Source organism: Pogoniulus pusillus, chromosome 38 (assembly GCF_015220805.1).
Source record: "Pogoniulus pusillus isolate bPogPus1 chromosome 38, bPogPus1.pri, whole genome shotgun sequence".
NCBI lineage: Eukaryota > Metazoa > Chordata > Aves > Piciformes > Lybiidae > Pogoniulus > Pogoniulus pusillus.
In genome coordinates this window covers 9,033,753-9,056,141 of record NC_087301.1, presented here as the reverse complement: position 1 = coordinate 9,056,141, position 22,389 = coordinate 9,033,753, and the positions used below count along the sequence as shown (strand labels likewise).

General features: G+C 64.0%; 2 protein-coding genes across 3 annotated transcripts; one reads left to right on the top strand and one right to left on the bottom strand.

The window, feature by feature from the left end:
• Positions 1 to 2,421: 2,421 nt before the first annotated feature.
• Positions 2,422 to 11,520, bottom strand: FOXRED1 (FAD dependent oxidoreductase domain containing 1). 2 transcript variants are annotated; one of them, XM_064173268.1, is made up of 10 exons: positions 11,318 to 11,520; positions 9,978 to 10,219; positions 9,284 to 9,394; positions 9,081 to 9,199; positions 8,896 to 8,990; positions 8,421 to 8,522; positions 8,277 to 8,350; positions 8,039 to 8,187; positions 5,317 to 5,446; positions 2,424 to 2,927 (listed from the first exon to the last, which is right to left on the bottom strand). In XM_064173268.1, exons 1-10 carry the CDS (start codon positions 11,466 to 11,468, stop codon positions 2,568 to 2,570), a joined length of 1,533 nt encoding a protein of 510 aa, XP_064029338.1. In that variant the 5' UTR covers positions 11,469 to 11,520; the 3' UTR covers positions 2,424 to 2,567. The 2 variants fall into 2 exon arrangements, with proteins under 2 accessions (XP_064029339.1, XP_064029338.1); XM_064173269.1 differs by lacking the exon at positions 9,284 to 9,394 and having other exon boundaries at positions 2,422 to 2,927.
• A 1,414-nt stretch (positions 11,521 to 12,934) lies between these two features.
• Positions 12,935 to 21,757, top strand: SRPRA (SRP receptor subunit alpha). Its single transcript, XM_064173387.1, has 14 exons — positions 12,935 to 13,123; positions 14,114 to 14,197; positions 16,548 to 16,711; positions 16,795 to 16,955; positions 17,089 to 17,242; positions 17,761 to 17,914; positions 18,057 to 18,163; positions 18,295 to 18,416; positions 18,662 to 18,748; positions 18,840 to 19,012; positions 19,089 to 19,302; positions 19,399 to 19,562; positions 20,524 to 20,622; positions 20,801 to 21,757. The coding sequence occupies exons 1-14, from the start codon at positions 12,998 to 13,000 to the stop codon at positions 20,927 to 20,929; spliced, it is 1,938 nt and encodes a 645-aa protein (XP_064029457.1). The 5' UTR covers positions 12,935 to 12,997; the 3' UTR covers positions 20,930 to 21,757.
• The last annotated feature ends 632 nt before the right edge of the window (positions 21,758 to 22,389 follow it).

Sequence of the window (22,389 nt, the reverse complement as noted above, 5' to 3'; positions counted from 1 at the left end):
ACACCTAGGCCAGCTCCGGTCACACCGCAGCCCCGGTCACACCGCAGCCCCGGTCACACCTAGGCTAGCTCCGGTCACACCTAGGCTAGCCCCGGTCACACCTAGGCTAGCTCCGGTCACACCGCAGCCCCGGTCACACCGCAGCTCCGGTCACACCTAGGCTAGCTCCGGTCACACCTAGGCTAGCCCCGGTCACACCTAGGCTAGCTCCGGTCACACCTAGGCTAGCTCCGGTCACACCGCAGCCCCGGTCACACCTAGGCCAGCTCCGGTCACACCTAGGCTAGCTCCGGTCACACCTAGGCTAGCTCCGGTCACACCGCAGCCCCGGTCACACCTAGGCCAGCCCCGGTCACACCTAGGCCAGCTCCGGTCACACCGCAGCCCCGGTCACACCGCAGCCCCGGTCACACCTAGGCCAGCTCCGGTCACACCTAGGCTAGCTCCGGTCACACCTAGGCCAGCTCCGGTCACACCTAGGCTAGCTCCGGTCACACCGCAGCCCCGGTCACACCTAGGCTAGCTCCGGTCACACCTAGGCTAGCCCCGGTCACACTGCAGCTCCGGTCACACCTAGGCTAGCTCCGGTCACACCTAGGCCAGCTCCGGTCACACCTAGGCTAGCTCCGGTCACACCTAGGCCAGCTCCGGTCACACTGCAGCCCCGGTCACAGCTAGGCTAGCTCCGGTCACACCTAGGCTAGCCCCGGTCACACCGCAGCCCCAGTCACACCTAGGCCAGCCCCGGTCACACCTAGGCTAGCTCCGGTCACACCTAGGCTAGCTCCGGTCACACCTAGGCCAGCTCCGGTCACACCGCAGCTCCGGTCACACCGCAGCCCCAGTCACACCTAGGCCAGCTCCGGTCACACCTAGGCTAGCCCCGGTCACACCTAGGCTAGCTCCGGTCACACCGCAGCCCCGGTCACACCTAGGCTAGCTCCGGTCACACCTAGGCCAGCTCCGGTCACACCTAGGCCAGCCCCGGTCACACCTAGGCTAGCTCCGGTCACACCGCAGCCCCGGTCACACCTAGGCCAGCTCCGGTCACACCTAGGCCAGCTCCGGTCACACCTAGGCCAGCTCCGGTCACACCGCAGCCCCGGTCACACCTAGGCTAGCTCCGGTCACACCTAGGCCAGCCCCGGTCACACCTAGGCTAGCCCCGGTCACACCGCAGCTCCGGTCACACCGCAGCCCCGGTCACACCTAGGCTAGCTCCGGTCACACCGCAGCCCCGGTCACACCTAGGCCAGCTCCGGTCACACCTAGGCCAGCTCCGGTCACACCGCAGCCCCGGTCACACCCAGGCTAGCCCCGGTCACACCTAGGCTAGCTCCGGTCACACCTAGGCTAGCCCCGGTCACACCTAGGCTAGCTCCGGTCACACCTAGGCCAGCTCCGGTCACACCTAGGCTAGCCCCGGTCACACCTAGGCCAGCTCCGGTCACACCTAGGCTAGCCCCGGTCACACCGCAGCCCCGGTCACACCTAGGCCAGCCCTGGTCACACCTAGGCTAGCTCCGGTCACACCGCAGCTCCGGTCACACCTAGGCTAGCCCCGGTCACACCGCAGCTCCGGTCACACCTAGGCTAGCCCCGGTCACACCGCAGCTCCGGTCACACCTAGGCTAGCTCCGGTCACACCTAGGCTAGCTCCGGTCACACCGCAGCCCCGGTCACACCTAGGCTAGCTCTGGTCACACCTAGGCCAGCTCCGGTCACACCTAGGCCAGCTCCGGTCACACCGCAGCCCCGGTCACACCCAGGCTAGCCCCGGTCACACCTAGGCCAGCTCCGGTCACACCTAGGCTAGCCCCGGTCACACCTAGGCTAGCTCCGGTCACACCTAGGCCAGCTCCGGTCACACCTAGGCTAGCTCCGGTCACACCTAGGCCAGCTCCGGTCACACCTAGGCTAGCCCCGGTCACACCGCAGCCCCGGTCACACCCAGGCTAGCCCCGGTCACACCTAGGCTAGCTCCGGTCACACCTAGGCTAGCCCCGGTCACACCTAGGCTAGCTCCGGTCACACCTAGGCCAGCTCCGGTCACACCTAAGCTAGCTCCGGTCACACCTAGGCCAGCCCCGGTCACACCTAGGCCAGCCCTGGTCACACCTAGGCTAGCTCCGGTCACACCGCAGCTCCGGTCACACCTAGGCTAGCTCCGGTCACACCGCAGCTCCGGTCACACCTAGGCTAGCCCCGGTCACACCGCAGCTCCGGTCACACCTAGGCTAGCTCCGGTCACACCGCAGCTCCGGTCACACCTAGGCTAGCCCCGGTCACACCGCAGCTCCGGTCACACCCAGGCCAGCTCCGGTCACACCTAGGCTAGCTCCGGTCACACCGCAGCTCCGGTCACACCTAGGCTAGCTCCGGTCACACCGCAGCTCCGGTCACACCCAGGCCAGCTCCGGTCACACCTAGGCTAGCCCCGGTCACACCTAGGCCAGCTCCGGTCACTCCACAGCCTCGTTCACCCTGCACCCTCGGTCACACTCAGGCCAGCCCCGCTCACCCGCTCCCCCCGGTCCCCTGCGGCCGCCCCGGTGCCCGCACCCCGCTCACACCACGCCGCCCTCCTCCAGCGGGGTGCCGTCCAGCAGCCGCTGCCAGCCGAGGCGCCGCAGGTCCAGGCTGCGGTAGCGGCCCCGCAGCAGCAGCTCGGCCAGCGCCCGGCCGGCGGCGGGGGCGTGCTGCAGGCCGTGCCCGCTGAAGCCTGCCGCCACGAAGAGGTTCTCCAGGCGCGGGTGCGGGCCCAGCACCGCGTTCCGGTCGAAGCAGTTGTAGTCGTAGTAGCCGGCCCAGGCGGCGCGGGGCCGCAGCGCGGCGAAGGGCGGGACGCGGCGGGCGAGCAGCGGCCACAGCCGCGCCGGGAAGAACTCGTGGTCCACCGACAGGTCCCCCGCGTCCGGCTCCTCGTCCTGCCCGCGGCCAGCGGCGGGGAGGCACCGCGGCGACGGCACAGCGGGGGGAGACGGCAGGTCAGGGGGTTACAGGGTACAGAGGGGGGGTCGAGTAAGGCATTGGGGGGGCAAGGGATGCATTAGGGGGGTGAGATGATAGAAGGGGGGGGCAAGTAAGGCATTTGGGGGGGTCAAGGGATAAATTAGGGGAGTTAAATGATAGAGGGGGGGGCAAGTAAGGCATTGGGGGGGGCAAGGGATACATTAGGGGAGTTAAATGATAGAGGGGGGGGCAAGTAAGGCATTTGGGGGGGTCAAGGGATACATTAGGGGAGTCAAATGATAGAAGGGGGGGGCAAGTAAGGCATTTGGGGGGGCAAGGGATACATTAGGGAGGTTAAATGATAGAAGGGGGGGTCAAGTAAGGCATTTGGGGGGGTCAAGGGATACATTAGGGGGGTGAGATGATGCATTAGGGGAGTTAAATGATAGAGGGGGGGGTTAGATGATACATTGGGGGGGTCAAGGGATACATTAGGGGGGTTAGATGATACATTGGGAGAGTCAAATGAGACATTAGGGGGTTAAATGATACACGGGGGGGTAAAGTGATAAATCAGGAGGGGTGAGATGATACATGGGGGGGTTAAGCAAGACATTTAGGGGGGTCAAGTGATACATTAGGGGGGTCAGATGATACATTGGGGGGTCAGGTGATAAATTAGGGGGGTCAGATGATACATTGAGGGGGTCAAATGAGACTTTGGGGGGTTAAATGAGACATTAGGGGGGTCAAGTGAGACATTAGGGGGTTAAATGATACATGGGGGGGGTCAAGTGATAAATTAGGGGGGTTAGATGATACACTGGGGGTCAAGTGAGACATTAGGGGGTTAAAGGATACAGTGGGAGAGTCAAGTGAGACATTTGGGGGGGCAAAGGATAAATTAGGGGGGTGAGATGATACATGGGAGGGTTAAGCGAGACATTTGGGGGGGTCAAGTGATACATTAGGGGGGTTAGATGATACATTGGGAGAGTCGAATGAGACATTAGGGGGTTAAATGATACACAGGGGGGGTAAAGTGATAAATTAGGGGGGTTAGATGATACATGGGGAGGTCAAATGAGATTTAGGGGGGGGTCAAGTGATACATTAGGGGGGTTAGATGATACATTGGGGGGGTCAGGTGATAAATTAGGGGGGTTAGATGATACATTGGGGGGGTCAAATGAGACTTTGGTGAGTTAAATGAGACTTTGTGGGTCAAGTGATAAATTAGGGGGGTTAGATGATACATTGGGGGGGTCAAATGAGACTTTGGGGGGATCAAGTGATAAATTGGGGGGGTCAGATGATACATTTTGGGGGGTCAAGTGAGACTTTGGGGGGTCAAGTGATAAATTAGGGGGGTTAAATGATAAATTGAGGAGTCAAATGATAAATTAGGGGTTGAAATGATAATCTGGGGGTTAAAACAACACATTGGGGGGGTCAAATGATAATAAATTGGGTTAAATGTTAAAATGAGGGTGTTCAACAATACATTGCAGGGGGTCAAGTGATCAATTGGGGGATTAGATGACAAATTGGGGGGATCAAATGATAAATTAGAGAGCTAAATGATAAATTAAGGAGTAATAATAAAGGGGTAAATAAGGACTAATAATAAGGGGTAAATAATTAAGAAGTGCAATAAATTAAGAGAGTAATAATAAAGGGATAAATAAGGACTAATAATAAGGGGTAAATAATTAAGGGGTGTAATAATAAAGGGGTAAATAAGGACTAATAATAAGGGGTAAATAATTAAGGAGTCTAATAAATTAAGGAGTAATAATAAAGGGGTAAATAAGGACTAATAATAAAGGGGTAAATAATTAAGGAGTCTAATAAATTAAGGAGTAATAATAAAGGGGTAAATAAGGACTAATAATAAAGGGGTAAATAATTAAGGAGTGTAATAAATTAAGGAGTAATAATAAGGGGTAAATAAGGACTAATAATAAAGGGGTAAATAATTAAGGAGTGTAATAAATTAAGGAGTAATAATAAAGGGGTAAATAAGGACTAATAATAAAGGGGTAAATAATTAAGGAGTCTAATAAATTAAGGAGTAATAATAAAGGGGTAAATAAGGACTAATAATAAAGGGGTAAATAATTAAGGAGTGTAATAAATTAAGGAGTAATAATAAGGGGTAAATAATTAAGGGGCATAATAAATTAAGGAGAAATAATAAAGGGATAAATAAGGACTAATAATAAGGGGTAAATAATTAAGGGGTGTAATGAATTCAGGAGCTCAGTAATAAACTGGAAAGGTTTAATACTGAAAGGGATAAGCGATCAATTAGGAGGGAGATAATCAATTGAGGGGGGTAAATGATTAAGCCCCGGGGCTCACCTCGGGGGGGCTCATGCCACCAAGGTAGTTGCCAGCGATGCCATCGCGGCGGAAGTAGGCACCGGAGGTGTCGACGACAAAGGGGCAGGAGAGGCCAGGACCATCCGGGCAGTGGAAGGAGAACACGTACCTGGGGGGCCCGGGGGGGTCAGGGAGCACACCCCCCGGCTGTGCTACCTGGAGGGGCATAGGGGTGGGGGGCTGTGCCCACCGAAGAATGGCACTGAAGGGGTGGGTGTCAGCTTGGAGATGGGCGGGTGCTGGGATGTGGCCCCCCCCAGCATGACACCCCAAAAGCCAGCACCAAGAGATTCACCCCCCTTGAAGATGAGTGGTGGGTGCTGGGATGTGACCCCCCCACAGCATGACACCCCAAAAGCCAGCACCAAGAGATTCACCCCCCTTGAAGATGAGTGGTGGGTGCTGGGATGTGACCCCCCCCCAGCATGACACCCCAAAAGCCAGCACCAAGAGATTCACCCCCCTTTAAAATGAGTGATGGGTGCTGGGATGTGACCCCCCCACAGCATGACACCCCAAAAGCCAGCACCAAGAGATTCACCCCCCTTGAAGATGAGTGGTGGGTGCTGGGATGTGACCCACTCCCCCATGGCCCCCTCAAAATAAAGCACCCAGGGGTTTGCCCTGACGTTGGTGCTGGATGGGGGTGGGTGCTGGGGGCCCCCCACAGAGCACTGAGGGGTCTGTCCTTTGAAGGTGGAGGGATGGGAGGGATGTGACCCCCCCCACACTGTGACACGCAAAAGGCAGAGGAGGTTCACCCCCCCCCGCCGCTGTCTGGGATAGGATCAGAGTTGGTTGTGCTGGAAAAGCCTCAGAGACCCCCGAGACCAACCCCACCCAACCCCACCTTGGGCACAGGACCACAGCCCAGGGCCATGGCCACACAGCGCTGGAACACCGCCGGGGGTGGGCACTCCACCACCTCCCTGGGCAGCCTGTGCCAGTCCCTGACCACTCCGGCAGCAGCGAAACTGTTCCTTATCGCCAGCCTAGCCCTGCCCTGGCACAGCTCCAGGCTGTTTCCTCTCCTGTCCCTTGCTCCCTGGCAGCAGAGCCCAGCCCCAGCTGGCTGCAGGCTCCTGGCAGGGAGCTGCAGAGAGCAATGAGGTCTCCTCTCAGCCTCCTCTGCTCCACGCTCAGCACCCCCAGCTCCCTCAGCTGCCCCTCCCCAGCCCTCTTCTCCAGACCCTTCCCCACCTTTGCTGCCCTTCTCTGGCCCTGCTCCAGCTCCTCAGTGTCCTCCTGGCACTCAGGGCCCACAGCTGAACCCAGCACTCAAGGGGTGGCCTCAGCAGTGCCCAGCCCAGGGGCACAATCCCTGCCCTGCTCCTGCTGCCCACACCACTGCTGAGCCAGGCCAGGCTGCTGCTGCCCTTCCTGCCCACCTGGGCACCTCCTGGCTCACTTCCACCCACTGTCAGCCAAGGTCAACTCCAAAGTCATCCTGCCTGACCCCCTGCAGCCTGCAGGGACATCTCCACTTGGGCAGGCTGCCCAGGGCCACCTCCACTCTGAGCCTGAATACTCAGGGCTGGGGCACATCCCTGGGCAGCCTGAGTGTCTCACCACCCTCATTGTCCAACCTAACTCTGCCCTGCTCCAGTTTCAAACCACTGCCCTCGTCCTGTCCCCACAGGCCCTGCCGAAGTCCTTGCCCAGCTCTCCTGGAGCCCCTGCAGGGCTGGCAGCAGCTCTGAGCTCTGCCTGCAGCCTTCTCCTCTCCAGGCTGCACAGCCTCAGCTCCCCCAGCCTGTGCCCACAGCAGAGCTGCTCCAGCCTCTCATCACCTCTGTGGCCTCCTCTGGAGCCTCTGCAGCAGGTCCCTGTCCCTCTGGTGCTGAGGTGCCCATGGCTGGCCCCAGCCCTGCAGCTGAGCTCTGCCCAGAGCAGAGCAGAGCAGAGGGGCAGGAGCTCCTCTCTGCAGCTCTGCCCACGCTGCTGTGGGTGCAGCCCAGGCTGCCCTTGGCCTTCTCTGCTGCCACTGCCCACTGCTGGCTCCTGCCCAGCCTCTCCCCCCCAGCACCCCCAAGCCCTTCCCTGCAGGGCTGCTCTCACAAACTGTCCTTTCCCCCTGAGCACACCCACAGCTCTCTGCCCAGCCAGGACCCTGCCCTGCCAGCTCAGCACTGGGCACACAGGGCCTGTCCCTGTGCCTTTTGGACTTCCCTCAGGCAAGGTCCAACCTCCTGCACTGCTTTGCCCTCCAAGCTTGCCTGCCAAGGCACTTTGCTCACCATGCTCCCAGGCTGGCCAAGGGCTGCCCTCGTGAGCAGGTGGCAGCTCTGCTGACCCCTCCCCAGTTGGGACTCTTCCCTCCTGCTGGGTGGAGGCTGTTGGGGGCTCCCCCTCAAATCAAGCACCAAGGGGTTCACCCCTCCGGCCCTGAGGATGACTGATGGGAGCTAGGATGTGACTAACCACACACTATGGCACCCCAAAAATCAGCACTGGCAGGTCTCCCCAACTTGGTGGGGGGGTGGTGGATGCCAGGATGTGACCCCCCCAGACTGTGACCCCCCAAAACCCAGCCCTGAGAGGTTCCCCCACCTTGATGGGGGGATGGTGGCTACTGGATGCACCCCTCCAACCCTGACAGCCCAAACCCCAGCACCAAAGGGTTCACCCCCACCCAGGAAGACGTATGGTGGGTGCTGGGATGTGCCCCCCACGGTGTGACCCCCCAAAGGCCCCTGCTGACCTCTTCCTGGGCTGGATGGGGAGGGGAGGCTGCCGCAGCGCCTCTGGCACCCCAGACTGCTCCAGCAGCTTCCCGGCCCAGGCGCCCGCAGCGTTGATCACGATGGCACAAGACACTGGCTGGTACTCCAGGCTGTCTGGCATGTGGATCTGGGGACACACACACAGGGGACACCGGGGGGGTCAGGGACACTCGTGGGGACCCCCCAGGGGTGGGGTGGGGCCAGGCAGGCACTCACATGGACGTAGTTGATGCGTGCGAACTGTGGGGATGCTCCTCCCGGTGTCAAGCCCTTAGCTGTGGTGACAAAACCTTTGGGGGGGTGAGCTGTGGGGTCCGGGGGGGGGTGAGGGCCACCCTGGGGTACCTGCCCCCTCCTCACCTCGCACCTCCCCGGAGCAGCTGTGGACCCCCAGGGATATGGCTTTGCGGCGGAAGGCGTTGAGCAGGGTCCAGGGGTCAAACCAGCCTTCATCCTCCAGACCTGGGGCAACCACAGAGTGACCCCCAAAGCACCCCCACCGGGGGGGGCTGGGCCCTCCCTCCAAGACATAAAGCTGGGATAAAGCAGTCATCCACTGGGGCTGGGATAGGAAGGGACGAGAAGAAGATGAAAATGGGAATGAGGATGCAGATGGGGATGAGGAGGATGGAGATGGAGATGAGAATGAAGAAGATGATGAGGAAGAGAACAGGGATGGGCATGAGGGTGAAAATAAGAATGAGGATGGGGAGGAGATGGGAAAGAAGATGAAGATGGGGATGAGGAGAAGGATGGGGATGTGGATAAGGGATGAGGAGCAAGAGGATGGGGGTGGGGGTGGGTGCTGAGTGGGGTCCCCAGACAAGCCCCATACCATAGGAGGCCACAGCCACACCCTCTGTGTCTATCCAGGGGAACTTCTCCTTCAGCTGGGCTGGGGACAGCAGAGCCACTTGAGCCCCTTCCTCCCTGGGGGAAACAGCACACGGGGAGGGGGGGGTGAGGTTAAGACTCCCCCCTCAAAAACCCACACCGAGTGGGGGGTTCTGTGTCCCCCACCTCTGGAGCTGGACGACAGCCTCCAGCTTGGCAGCAGCTTCTGTGGGGGCGAGGAAGAGGTACCCCGAGGGCTGGAACTGGATGTCGATGGGGGGCTCGTTGGGCACCCCGAGGTACTCCTGAGAGGGGAGGGGGCACTCTGGTGAGCGAGGCTGGACGCCCCCCAGCCCCCCCCCCCCCCCCCCCAGAGGGCGCCCACTGACGTTGATGTCGCGCAGGAAGGCGGCGGAGAAGCGAGACATGCGAATGTTCTCGGGCAGCGAGAACTGCTGCCGGATGCCCCCCACCGACAGCACCGTGGAGGCCTGCGAGTACTGCGGGAGAGGAGAGCCCCGCGTCAAGGGGAGCCCGGGCAGAAGGGGCACAGACCCTGCCCCGCGTCAAGGGGAGCCCGGGCAGAAGGGGCACAGACCCTGCCCCGCGTCAAGGGGAGCCCGGGCAGGAGGGGCACAGACCCTGCCCCGCGTCAAGGGGAGCCCGGGCAGGAGGGGCACAGACCCTGCCCCGCGGCAAAGGGAGCCCGGGGGCAGGAGAGGTCCCCATGGCCGGAGCCCAGACCCTGCCCAGCGTCAAGCGGGGCCCGGGACAGGAGGGGTCCCAGGAGCAGGAGGGGTCCCGGGGGCAGGAGGGGTCCCGGGGGCAAGAGGGGTCCCGGGGGCAGGAGGGGTCCCGGGGGCAGGAGGGGTCCCGGGGGCAGGAGGGGGTCCCGGGGGCAGGAGGGGGTCCCGGGGGCAGGAGGGGGTCCCGGGGGCAGGAGGGGTCCCGGGGGCAGGAGGGGGTCCCGGGGGCAGGAGGGGGTCCCGGGGGCAGGAGGGGGTCCCGGGGGCAGAGCCCAGACCCTGCCCAGCGCCAAGCGGGGCCCGGGGCAGGAGGGGTGCGGGGCCGGGGGTGTCTCACCGTGGGGTCCCGCTCCACCACCAGCACCTTCATGCCGTGCTGCTGCCCCTCCAGCGCCTTCAGCCAGTAGGCCACCGACCAGCCCACCACGCCGCCCCCCACCACCACCACGTCGGCTTCCTCGGGCGGCCGGGGCCCGGAGGGGATGCCCGGGGGGGTCCAGTTCCCCCAGCCCCCCGGCCGCAGCGCCGGCAGCTGATCCTTCAGGGTCTGACCCATGCGCCTCAGGCCCTGCTCCAGCTCTGCTGGCGTATTGGGGGGGCTGCCAGGCCTGGGGGTGGGGGGAGCAGAGCCGGCAGCCCCCCACCCAGGATCCCTCAGGGCCTCCCCAGTCACCACGGGGACCCCCCCAGCAGCCTCTGCAGCCCCTGGATTTCCCCCGGTTCTTGGAGTGCCTCCCCAGTGCCTCGCCGGGACCCCTGCCCAGCATTGCCCAAGCCCTCTGCAATCCCCCAGCGCTCTCTGGGACACCCCCAAATCCCCTGGGACCCTCACCAGGCCCTCCTGAGTCCCCCCAGTCCGCCTTGGGGATCCCCCCAAGATCTCCCTCTAGCCGCTGGGACGTGACCCTCCCCCAGTTCCTTCTGGGCCACTCCACGGCCCCCACTCACATTTCCCCTGGACCCTCCCCAGTATTCTCAAGGACCCTCAGGCCTCCTGCTGCCCCCCAGGACACCTCTGTCCCCTCTCCCCCCATTCCCCCCAGAGAACTGCCCCACTTCCCAGGGACCCACTCCAGCCCCTCCAGAACCCTCCCTGACCTCCCCCCAGCCATATACCCCCCCCCATTCCCAGCCACCCCCCCCAAGCCCTCCCATGCCCCATTTCCCACGGTGACCCCCAACGTTCCCTGGGACTCCCCAGACCCCCACAGAAATCCTCATTCTCCCCCCAAGACCCCCACTGACTTTCCTCAGTGCTCCCCAGAGCCCCCAGTGATTCCCCCCGACCCCCCCAGACAGCACACACACACACGGCCCATTCCCCTTGGGATCTCCCACTGCCCCTTGTGACCCCCCCCAAATCCCCGCAGACACCCCCATGGCACCCCAGGAACACCCAGTGACCCCCCTCAAAGACCCCACTAATTCCCTCCAGAAACCCCCAGTTCCCCCCCCGAGCCCCCACAGACCTTCCTCCAACTCCCCTCTAGACCCCCCCACTTCGCACACTGCCCCCCCAGACTCCCCATCAGTTCTCCCCAGTACCCTCCAACACCCCTTGTGACCCCCAAATCCCCACAGAACGTCCCCAGCACCCCAAAAGCGCCTCCCGCCCCCCCGCGACCCCCCACATCCCCCACCTCCCGGCCGCATCAAGGAGCCCCCTCCGCCGCTCACCGCGGAAGATGTCAGAGCGGAGCGGGACTGCGGCGCGCAGGGCCCGGACAGGAGCACTCCTAGGGACCGGGGACCCCCAGGGGGAGCCCCCCGGGAGAACCCCGGTCCTGGCGCCGCTGCGGAGGCAGCGAACGGACCCCGAGCGCAGCATGCGGCGGCTGGACAGGCCCTGCGCCCCGGACACGCCCCCTGCGCCCCGGACACGCCCCCTGCGCCCCGGACACGCCCCCTGCGCCCAGGACACGCCTCCCACTGGCTGGACACGCCCCCTGCGCTCAGGACACGCCCCTGCACCCGGGACACGCCTCCCACTGGCTGGACACGCCCCCTGCGCTCAGGACACGCCCCTGCACCCAGGACACGCCTCCCACTGGCTGGACACGCCCCTTGCGCTCAGGACACGCCTCCCACTGGCTGGACACGCCCCCTACGGGCTGGACACGCCCCCTGCGGACTCCCAACGCATCCTTTGATCTGGCCCCGCCCCCTACCACATGGCCACGCCCACCAGGCATCAGCCACCCACAGAGCTCCTGCGTGGGAGGGGCTGGAAGGGACCTGCAGAGATCACCCAGGCCAAGCCCCTGCCAGGGCAGGGCACCCAGGGCAGGGCACCCAGAACACATCCAGAGGGCTCTGGAAAGGCTCCAGGGCAGGAGACTCCACAACCTCTCTGGGCAGCCTGCTCCAGGCTCCAGCACCCTCACAGGGACAAACTTTGCCCTCCTCTTCCTCTGGCCCAGCTTGCCCCCAGTGCCCCTTGTGCCACCCCTGGGCAGAGCCTGGCTGCGTCCTGCCCACACTGCCCTGCACATCTCTGGCACAGCACTGAGGGCAGCACTCAGGCTGCTCTGCTGCCAGCTGCCAGCCCCAGCTCCCTCAGCCTGGCACCACAGGAGGTGCTCACTGCCTGCAGCAGCCTGGGGGCTCTGGGCTGGGCTCTCTGCAGCACTTCCCTGAGCAGCTTCTGCAGCTGAGGGGCCCAGAGCTGGGCACAGGCTTGCAGCTGTGGCCTCAGCAGGCAGAGCAGAGGGCAGGAGAACCTCTCTGCCCTACTCACCACAGCCCTTCTGAGCCAGCCCAGGCTGCCCTTGGCCTTCTTGCCCACCAGGGCACACTGCTGTCTCAGGGGCATCCTTCTGCCCACCAGCACCCCCAGGGCCCTTTCCCCTGTGCTCTCTGCCCCAGCTCAGTGCCCAACCTGCACTGCTCCATGGGGTTGCTCTCCCCCAGCTGCCAGGCCCTGCCCCTGCCCGTGTTGGGCTCCAGTCCATTGCTCCCCAGCCTGCTCTCCAGCCTGGCCAGGTCTGGCTGAATGGCAGCACAGCCTGAGGGCTGGCACCACTGCTGCCAGCCTGGTGTGCCCAGCACACTGCCTGGCACTGCCCTCTGTGCCCTCTGGTGCCAGTGCTGACCCCGGAGGGACTCCCCCGGCCCCAGGGCTCCGCCCTCCGCCGCGGCCCTGCCCCGCCCACAGCCCTGCCCCGCCCACAGCATTGCCCCGCCCATAGCCCTGCCCCGCCCATAGCCCTGCCCCGCCCACAGCCTTGCCCCTTCCTCTGCCGCTGTTCGCGGCCGCCCGCCCCGCCCATTTCCGCCGCCTCCGCCAATGGGCGGCGACTTCCGGCGGAAGCGCCGGGGGCAGTGCGACGTGTGCGCGGAGCCGGCGCCGCCGCCGCCATGCTCGACTTCTTCACCATCTTCAGCAAGGGCGGCCTCGTCCTCTGGTGCTTCCAGGGCGTCCGCGGGCCTGCCGCCGCCGCCACCGCGCCCGTCAACGCCCTCATCCGCTCCGTCCTGCTCCAGGTCCGGGCGCGGCGGCTGGGACCGACGGCCTGCGGGAGGGGGAGCGCCGCAGACCGGCGGCTTGGGAACGGGGATGGGGGCAGCCGGAATCAGCGGTCCGGGAAGTGGCGGCGGTGGGGAACGTCTGGCTGGGGAGGGGGCGGACGGAACCCTCTGACCGGGGAGGGCCGAACGGAGAGGACCATCTGGTGGGGGGGATCCAGGCAGGACCATCCGCCTGAGGGGGGGGGCGGCTGGGAACGTGTGCCCGGGAACGGGAGCAGCTGGGAACATCTGCCCGGGAACGGGAGCAGCTGGGAACATCTGCCCGGGAACGGGAGCAGCTGGGAACGTGTGCCCGGGAACGGGGGCAGCTGGGAACATCTGCCCGGGAACGGGAGCAGCTGGGAACATCTGCCCGGGAACGGGAGCAGCTGGGAACCTGTGCCCGGGAACGGGGGCAGCTGGGAACATCTGCCCGGGAACGGGGGCAGCTGGGAACATCTGCCTGGGAACGGGGGCAGCTGGGAACAGCTGTTCGGGAGGAGGCAGCCGGCAGCACCATCTGCATAGGTCGGGGGGCGGCTGAGAAGCTCTGCCTGCTGGGGGAGACAGGCAGGGAGGAGCGCTTGGGACCACCCTGGTGGGGTGGGCAGTGGCTGGAACCATCTGTCCTGGGAGGTGAGTGGCTGGGACAGGCTGTCAGGGACCGGAGGCACTTGGAGCCGTCCAGCTGAGAAGGCAGCAGTGGGCACCATCTGCCCGAGGAAGAGAGGGTGCTGGGCACCACCTGCCTGGGGGACCAGAGGTGTGGGGGGCAGAGCATGGAGGGGATCATCTGCCTGGGGGGACAACTGACCCATTTTGGAGAGGAAGGATGGGACCCCCTGCCCCGTGGGGAGGGCCTGAGTGCCTGTGGGCGGTGCTGGACCAGGTTCTGTGGAGAGGGGAGTGGATGGGCAGGGGGGTGCTGCTGCTGGCACCCCTCTTCTGATGGCTGCTCTCCCCTAGGAGCGAGGCGGCAACAACTCCTTCACCCATGAGGCCCTCACGCTTAAGTACAAGCTGGACAACCAGTTTGAGCTGGTGTTTGTGGTGAGTGAGCTGCTCCAGCCCCACAGGCACGGAGTGGGGGGGACTGCCCCCCAGAAAGGGGCTCCTCACGCGTGGTGGGTGGGAAGGAACCTGCCTGGTACCTGCCCGAGGGGCTGCGGCCGCAGACGTGGCGCCTGGGCAGAGGCACAGCAGAGCCTCCCTGACCTCCAGAGGCTTTTCGTGGCACCTCCCTGTGCCAGCAGCTGCCAGCATCAGCATGGGGCTGGCTCTGCCCTCACCAGAGAGCTGGGGAGTGGCCCGAGGGGGGTGGCAGGACAGTGCAGAGCTGGGCTGGGGGTGCCTCGGGGAGCTGAGTGCTGACCTGGGGGCAGCCAGGCTGGGGGATGTGGTGGGTGGGTGTGGGAGGCTCTTGGTGGTGGCAGTGGCTTTGATCACCTGTGACATGAGTAAATCCCATTGGCATCATGGAGTAGATTGGAAAAGCTCTTGGAAGCTCATCCAGTCCAACCCTTCCCTAGCCCTGCCAAGGCTGCTGCTAAGCCATGGCCCTCAGCAGCACAGCTCTGACTGCTGAACCCCTCCAGGGGTGGGCATTCAGCCTCCATGGGCAGCCTGGGACAGGCTTTGAGAACCCTTCCAGGGAAGAAGTTTCTTCTCATGTCCAACCTAAACCTGCCCTGATGCACCTTGGGGCCATTTCCTCTCGTCCTGTCCCTTGTTCCCTGGCAGCAGAGCCCAGCCCCAGCTGGCTGCAGGCTCCTGGCAGGGAGCTGCAGAGAGCAATGAGGTCTCCTCTCAGCCTCCTCTGCTCCACGCTCAGCACCCCCAGCTCCCTCAGCTGCCCCTCCCCAGCCCTCTTCTCCAGACCCTTCCCCACCTTTGCTGCCCTTCTCTGGCCCTGCTCCAGCTCCTCAGTGTCCTCCTGGCACTCAGGGCCCACAGCTGAACCCAGCACTCAAGGGGTGGCCTCAGCAGTGCCCAGCCCAGGGGCACAATCCCTGCCCTGCTCCTGCTGCCCACACCACTGCTGAGCCAGGCCAGGCTGCTGCTGCCCTTCTTGCCCACCTGGGCACCCCCTGGCTCCCCTTTAGCTGCTGCCACCCAGCACCCCCAGGGCCTTTCCTGCTGGCCACTTTCCAGCCACTCTGCCCCAGCCTGGAGCCCTCCTGGGGCTGCTGTGCCCCAAGGGCAGGACCCAGCCCTGGCCTTGCTGAACCTCATCCCATTGCCCTTGGCCCACCCATGCAGCCTGGCCTGGTCCCTCTGCAGAGCCTCCAACCCTGCAGCAGAGCACAGCCACCCAGCTTGGTGCCATCTGCACACTGCCTGGGGGAGCCTCAGTGCCCTCAGCCAGAGCATTGCTGAAGACATTAAGGAGGCCTGGCCCAGCACTGAGCCCTGGGGACACTCCCTGTGAGCAGCCCCAGGGGAGCTGGCTCCATTCCCCAGCACTCTTGGGGCCTGCCCAGCAGCTTTTTCCCTCCCAGCAAGGCCTCCACTTCTGTGTCCTTAGGGACCATTTTGCTGCTCTCCCTGTCAGCCTCCCCATCCCTTATCTGAATCCACACAAGCCGAGATAAGGGCAGAGCTGTCCTGCTCCTGCCTGCCTTGGTTGCCATGAAACAGACACCTGCCTTGTTTGCTACTGCAGGGGCTGGGGCAGGTTTGGGTCCTTTGGAAGAGCATTTTAAAGGGGAGTGGGGATGGAAACAGCCTGAGGGCTGCTGAAGGTTAGAGAGGTTGTCCTGTGCCCTTCGAGGGGAGAGGATGCTTTCCCCCCGGCTCCCCGGGCTGGGGGGGTGAAGCTTTCCCCCTGGCTCCCCGGGCTGGGGAGGTGAAGCTTTCCCCCTGGCTCCCCGGGCTGGGGGAGGTGAAGCTTTCCCCCTGGCTCCCCGGGCTGGGGGGGTGAAGCTTTCCCCCTGGCTCCCCGGGCTGGGGGGTGAAGCTTTCCCCCTGGCTCCCTGGGCTGGGGGAGGTGAAGCTTTCCCCCTGGCTCCCCGGGCTGGGGGAGGTGAAGCTTTCCCCCTGGCTCCCCGGGCTGGGGGAGGTGAAGCTTTCCCCCTGGCTCCCCGGGCTGGGGGGGTGAAGCTTTCCCCCTGGCTCCCCGGGCTGGGGGGGTGAAGCTTTCCCCCTGGCTCCCCGGGCTGGGGGGGTGAAGCTTTCCCCCTGGCTCCCCGGGCTGGGGGGGTGAAGCTTTCCCCCTGGCTCCCCGGGCTGGGGGGGTGAAGCTTTCCCCCTGGCTCCCCGGGCTGGGGGGGTGAAGCTTTCCCCCTGGCTCCCCGGGCTGGGGGGTTGAAGCTTTCCCCCAGCTTCCATGGGCTGGGGGGGTGAAGCTTTCCCCCAGCTCCCATGGGCTGGGCTGCAGAGCGCCCCCTGCCGTGCCTCGCAGGTAGGCTTCCAGAAGATCCTGACCCTGACCTACGTGGACAAGTTGATAGACGACGTCCACAAGGAGTTCCGGGACAAGTACCGCAACGAGTTCCAGCAGAGGGGCGCCCTGGGGCTGCTCAATGGCACCTTCGACTTCAGAGAGGACTTCCTGCGCCTCCTCCGGTACCTGCCCTGCCCCTGCCACCTGCGCCGGGGAGGGGCCGAGGGCGGAGCGGGGCCGGAGGCTGAGGGTGCCCTGTCTGCAGGGAGGCAGAGGAGAGCAGCAGGGTTCGGGCTCCCACGGTGATGAAGACGTTTGAGCAGTCTCTCAAGTCCCAGAAGACTGTCAAGTGTATGATAGAGACCCGAGGGGAGAAACCAAAGGAGAAAGGCAAGAACAAGAAGAACAAAGGTCCCAAGAAGGAGGGTGAGTGGGGGTGGGGAGGACCTCGGGGAGAGACAAGAACTGTCCCAGAGCTCCGTGTCCTGGCCTGTGCTTTCCCAGGCCTTCTCCCAGCACTCAAACCCTGCTCTGACCTCCCCTGGGGCCTCTCTGCCAGGGCCCGAAGCTGTGGCAGCCCCTGGGAAAGCGTCGGCAGGTGAGAAGCAGCCCTCTGCAGCTGGGGACAGGGAGGAGCTGACCAAGGATGAAATCCTGCAGAAGAACCGGGAGGAGTTCTTCAGGAGACACAAGAAGGCTGGGGAGAAGTCCAGGTGGGTCAGGAGGGCGCGGCCATGCCTCCTGCGCTGCCCAGCAGCTCCTCCTGCTGTCCCTCAGCCGCAGCTCAGTTGGGCAACTCCTGGAGGCACTCAGACCTGGACTCTATTTCCCTTCCCCTTATGTCCTTGCTTGCTGGGAAGACTGGGAAAAGGGTCCTGGAAGGGTACAAGAGAGTGATTCCTTCCCTGGGAGACTGAGAAACCCAGCACGGGCCTTGGAGAGGTCCAGGGCTGCTTCTGACAGAACCCAGCGTGGTGGAGTGGGAAGGGACCTCAGGGGATCATCCAGCCCAAGCCCTGCTCCAGCAGGGCACCCACAGGACACCAACATCTGGCTTGAGGGAAAGGCTTCAAGCTGAGAGCAGTGAACCCTGCAGCCAGACTGAGCTCTGTTTGGCCTCAGTTTCTGCCTCCTTGGGGCATCTGTGCTGGGCACTTCTGCTGCCCCCCAAGGGGAGCACAGCTGTGGGCTCCCCGCACTGAGCAGAGCCTGCTCCTGCTCTCTGCTGCAGCAAATCTCCCAAGGCCGAGGCGCAGAAGGAGAAGGGGAAGAAGCCACGGGTGTGGGACCTGGGCCCCTCCAACGCCAAGGTGCTGGATTACAGCAACTCTGCCACCAACGGCAGCGCCGAGCCCGCGCCGCCCGACGAGTTCGACCGCGACACGGTCAGTGGCTGCGGCTGCCCTGGCCCCGTCCTCTGGCACCAGCTGGGCACTGCCTGGGCTGGCTCAGAAGGTGCCAGGCAGTGGCCGAGGCAGGATCCTTTCTCCAGCTGACTTGCAGGATGTGACTTTTGCCCTCTGGCAGGCTCTGGGGGATCGAAATCGGGAGCCTGGCCGCCTGTACGACCTTGAGTACGAGAGCGATGACGAAGCTGAAGAGGAGAAGGTCACTCAGAACCCTTCCAAACCCAGGTGTGAGCCTGCTGCAGCCTCATGGGCTTGGTGTCTCTCAGGGCTCATCTTTCACTCTAACCAGTAACTGGGAAAGCCTGGGGCCATGGTGGGCTCCGACTGCATCTGGCTTCTCCTCTGCTTCTCCACAGCGCCAAGAAGGGCGGTGCCCTGGGGGGCATGTTTGGCATGCTGAGAGGCCTGGTGGGCTCCAAGAGCTTGACTAGAGAGGACATGGACCCCGTTCTGGAGAAGATGAAGGATCACCTGATTGGTATGCCTGCATCTGCTGGCAGCAGGGTGGCTTCAGCTGATGCCTTGAGCAGGGCCTGGTGTGGGGTAGCAGCCATGGTTTGGGCCACTCTTGCCCCGAGGAACCATGGTGGGTTCCTGTGCCCACTGGGAGAGCCCAGCCCGACGGGGCCAATGGTCTGCTCTGCTGGGGTCCCGCACGGTGCCTCCCTCCTGCCCTTGCTGCTGCTCAGCAGCTCTAACTCCTCCCTCTCCTGCCTCCTGAAGCCAAAAACGTGGCAGCCGAGATCGCGGTGCAGCTGTGCGAGTCGGTGGCCAAGAAGCTGGAAGGGAAGGTGATGGGAACCTTCACCAGTGAGTGCCCTCCTGCCCCTCCGCCTGCCGCCGGCGCTGCCAGCGCGCTGCCCCGGTGCCCACAGCTCTTCCCTCTCCTCCTCCTCCCCAGCCGTGACCTCGACGGTGAAGCAGGCCCTGCAGGAGGCCCTGGTGCAGATCCTGCAGCCGCAGCGCCGCGTGGACGTCCTGCGCGATGTGCTGGAGGCGCAGCGGCACCGCCGCCCCTACGTGGTCACCTTCTGCGGCGTCAACGGCGTCGGCAAGTCCACCAACCTGGCCAAGGTAGGGCGCGGAGCCGCCGCCGCCAGGCGCCGAGCCCGGGCAGGGGCTGCCGAGGCTGAGCCGCTGCCCCCCGCAGATCTCCTTCTGGCTGATCGAGAACGGCTTCAGTGTGCTGATCGCCGCCTGCGACACCTTCCGCGCCGGGGCGGTGGAGCAGCTGCGCACCCACACGCGGCGCCTCAACGCCCTGCACCCGCCGGAGCGCCACGGCGGCAGGAGCATGGTGCAGCTCTACGAGAAGGGCTACGGCAAGGACGCCGCCGGCATCGCCATGGAGGCCATCTCCTACGGTAGGGGGGCGGGCGGGAGGCGGCGGCAAGGCCGTGCTGGCCGGGGGCAGCCGCTCGGAGCAGCCACCTGCTTGACGCTGCCTCCCTGCCGCTCAGCTCGCAACCAGGGCTTCGACGTGGTGCTGGTGGACACGGCCGGGCGCATGCAGGACAACGCCCCCCTGATGACGGCGCTGGCCAAGCTCATCGCTGTCAACGCTCCCGACCTGGTCCTCTTCGTTGGGGAGGCGCTGGTGGGGAACGAGGCTGTGGATCAGCTGGTGAGCAGCCAGCGCCGGGGGCCTGAGTGCTTGGGTGTGGGGAGGAAACACACTTCTGTTTGGCTGGGGGCAGGTGCCCTCTGCTGTGCCTGCTGAGACCCCCCTGCAGTGCTGGGGCAGCTCTGGAGCCCTCAGCACAGCACAGACAGGGACCTGCTGCAGCAGGGCCAGAGGAGGCCACAGCAGGGCTGGCAGGGCTGTGCTGGCAGCCCAGGCTGGCAGAGGTGGCCTTGGGCAGCCTGCAGCAGAGAAGGCTCCAGGGAGCCCTTCTGGTGGCCTTGCAGGGCTTGAAGCAAGCTGGGCACAGAGTGTGGAGCAGGAGCTGTTGGGCCAGGCCAAGGGGGGAGGGGTTGGAAGTGCAAGAGGGAGCTTGAGAGTGGAGAGAAGGGAGAAGTGTTTGGCACTGAGGGTGTGGAGAGCCTGTGCCAGGCTGCCCAGAGAGCTGGGAGCTGCCCCTGGCTGGCAGCACTGCAGGGCAGGGTGTGTGGGGCTGTGAGCAGCCTGCTGTGAGGCCAGGCTGGGAGAGCTGGGATTGGTCAGCTTGGAGGAGAGGCGGCTCCAGGGAGCCCTTCTGGTGGCCTTCCTGGATTTGAAGGAGGCTACAGGAGAGCTGGAGAGGAACTGCAGACAAAGGCTTGGAGTGGCAGGACAGGAGTGATGGCTTCAGGGAGCAAGAAGCTGGACTTGGATTGGACATTAGGAAGAAACTTCACCATGAGGGTGCTGAGGCACTGAACAGTTTGCCCCGGGTGGCTGTGGAGACTCCACGACTGGAAGTGTTTAAAACTAGGCTGGATGGAGCCTTGAGGAACTCACTCTAGGGGGAGGTGTCGCTGCCCATGGCAGGGGATTGCAACTGGACGAGCTTTAAGGTCCCTTCTACGCCAACCCCGCCCATGGTTCGATCATCTGGGCAGTGGCAGCACCACAGACGTGGCTGTGGCTCCGTTTGCTCCCTCAGGTTAAGTTCAACAAGGCTCTGGCTGACCACTCCATGGCGCAGACCCCGCGGCTCATCGATGGCATCGTCCTCACCAAGTTCGACACCATCGACGACAAGGTAAGGAGGGCACCAGGGGGAGCCCTGCGGGCTGGGGGCTGCCGGACGCGGGGCACTGCTGTGCTGTCCCAGCTGCGCTCCTCTGGGCTCAAACAAGAGCAGCTGCGGCGCGCAGGAGCGGGGCCGTGGGCGGCTGCGGAGCTGTCCGCGGCGCTCAGGGCTGCGCTGCCCCCCGCAGGTGGGCGCTGCCATCTCCATGACCTACATCACGAGCAAGCCGATCGTCTTCGTGGGCACCGGGCAGACCTACTGCGACCTGCGCAGCCTCAACGCCAAGGCTGTGGTGGCAGCGCTCATGAAGGCCTAGGGCAAGCCCCAGCCCCTGGCTGCGTCCCGGCAGACCCTGCTTTACCCCAGCCCCGCCTCGTCCTTCCCAGGTAGTGCAGGGCAGGGTGAGGGAACAGCAGCACGGAGGAGGCCTCTTCTGGGTAGAACCCTCTGCCCTGCCTTCCCTCACCCCGGCTGAGCTGATGCCGGCTCCCTCGGGGGGCTGAAGCCAGAGCTTTGTATTGTTCCTGCTGCACAGGGTGGGATGGGCAGAGCAGGGACCTGCTGGGCGTTGGGGGCGGCTCGAAGGCGTTTCTGAGCTGCTTGGAAGGTCTCAGAGCAGGGCAGGGTGGGGATGGCTGTCAGGGGTGAGCAGGATTGGTGCTGCTTGGCGGCAGCCTTGGCTCTGCCTGTTCAAACTGCTGCTGCTGGCAGCTCCACCCTCGCCGAGAAACCAAAGCTGGGAGCTGCTCAGTTGCCTTAAGGTCCCTGTTGGTCAGCGCTGGGACTCTTGGAGCAGCCTTTGGGCAGGAGCTGGGGAGCTGCAACTGTGTGCTCTGAAGCAAGGCAGCACCCTCCTGCCTGCTGGCCTCAGTGCAGCCTACTGCTCCAGAAGGAGACAACCCCCCAGTTCATACTGGAAGATAGTGGTGGCTGCTTGCTGCTTTCTTGCACCCTTTCTCCCCTCTCCATCAACTTTCTTGAGTGCCTCTTGAGCCCAGCCAGAAGTGCTCCACGGGACAACACCAAGCTCTGCTGCCCTGGCTTGTAGCTGTGTGCCGCGGGTGTGCTGCAGTGCAATAACCCCAACCCCGCCCTGCTGTCTGCTCCAGACCTAATTTATACCCAAATACACCTCAGAATTTGTGCTCTGTGTGCTGCTGCTGCTCCCTGGAATGGGGGTGGGAAGGGGCCCCTGGAGAGCAGCCAGTGCAGGGCACCCCCAGCAGCTTGCCCAGCAGCACAGTGCCAGGGGGGTTGGAAGCTCTCCACACAAGGACACTCCACAGCCTCTCTGGGCAGCCTGCTCCAGGCTCCAGCACCCTCACAACAAACAACTTTCTCCTCCTCTCCACAGGCAGCCTCCTGCCTGCCACTCTCTGCCCCTTGCCCTGCCACTGCCCACCACTGCCAAGAGCCTGGCCCCAGGCTCCTGCCCCCCACAGCTCCTTCAGCTCTTGCTGCTGAGCACTCAGCAGATGCCCTCTGGGGCTGCTCTCCTGCAGCCTCTCAGCCCCAGGGCTCTCAGCCTTTGCTCCTCACACAGCTGCTCCAGGCCCCTCAGCAGCTTCCCAGCCCCCACTGCCCTCTCTGCACCACTGCCCTGCCTCTGCCCCTGGGCACCACACAGCTGGGCCCAGCACTGCACACGTGGCCTCAGCAGGGCACAGCACAGGGCAGCACAACCTCCCTTGCCCTGCTGCCCACACTCTGCTCCATGCCCCCCACCACACCTTTGGCCTTTTGGCCACCTTGGTGGCTCCTGGGAACTTGTCCCGC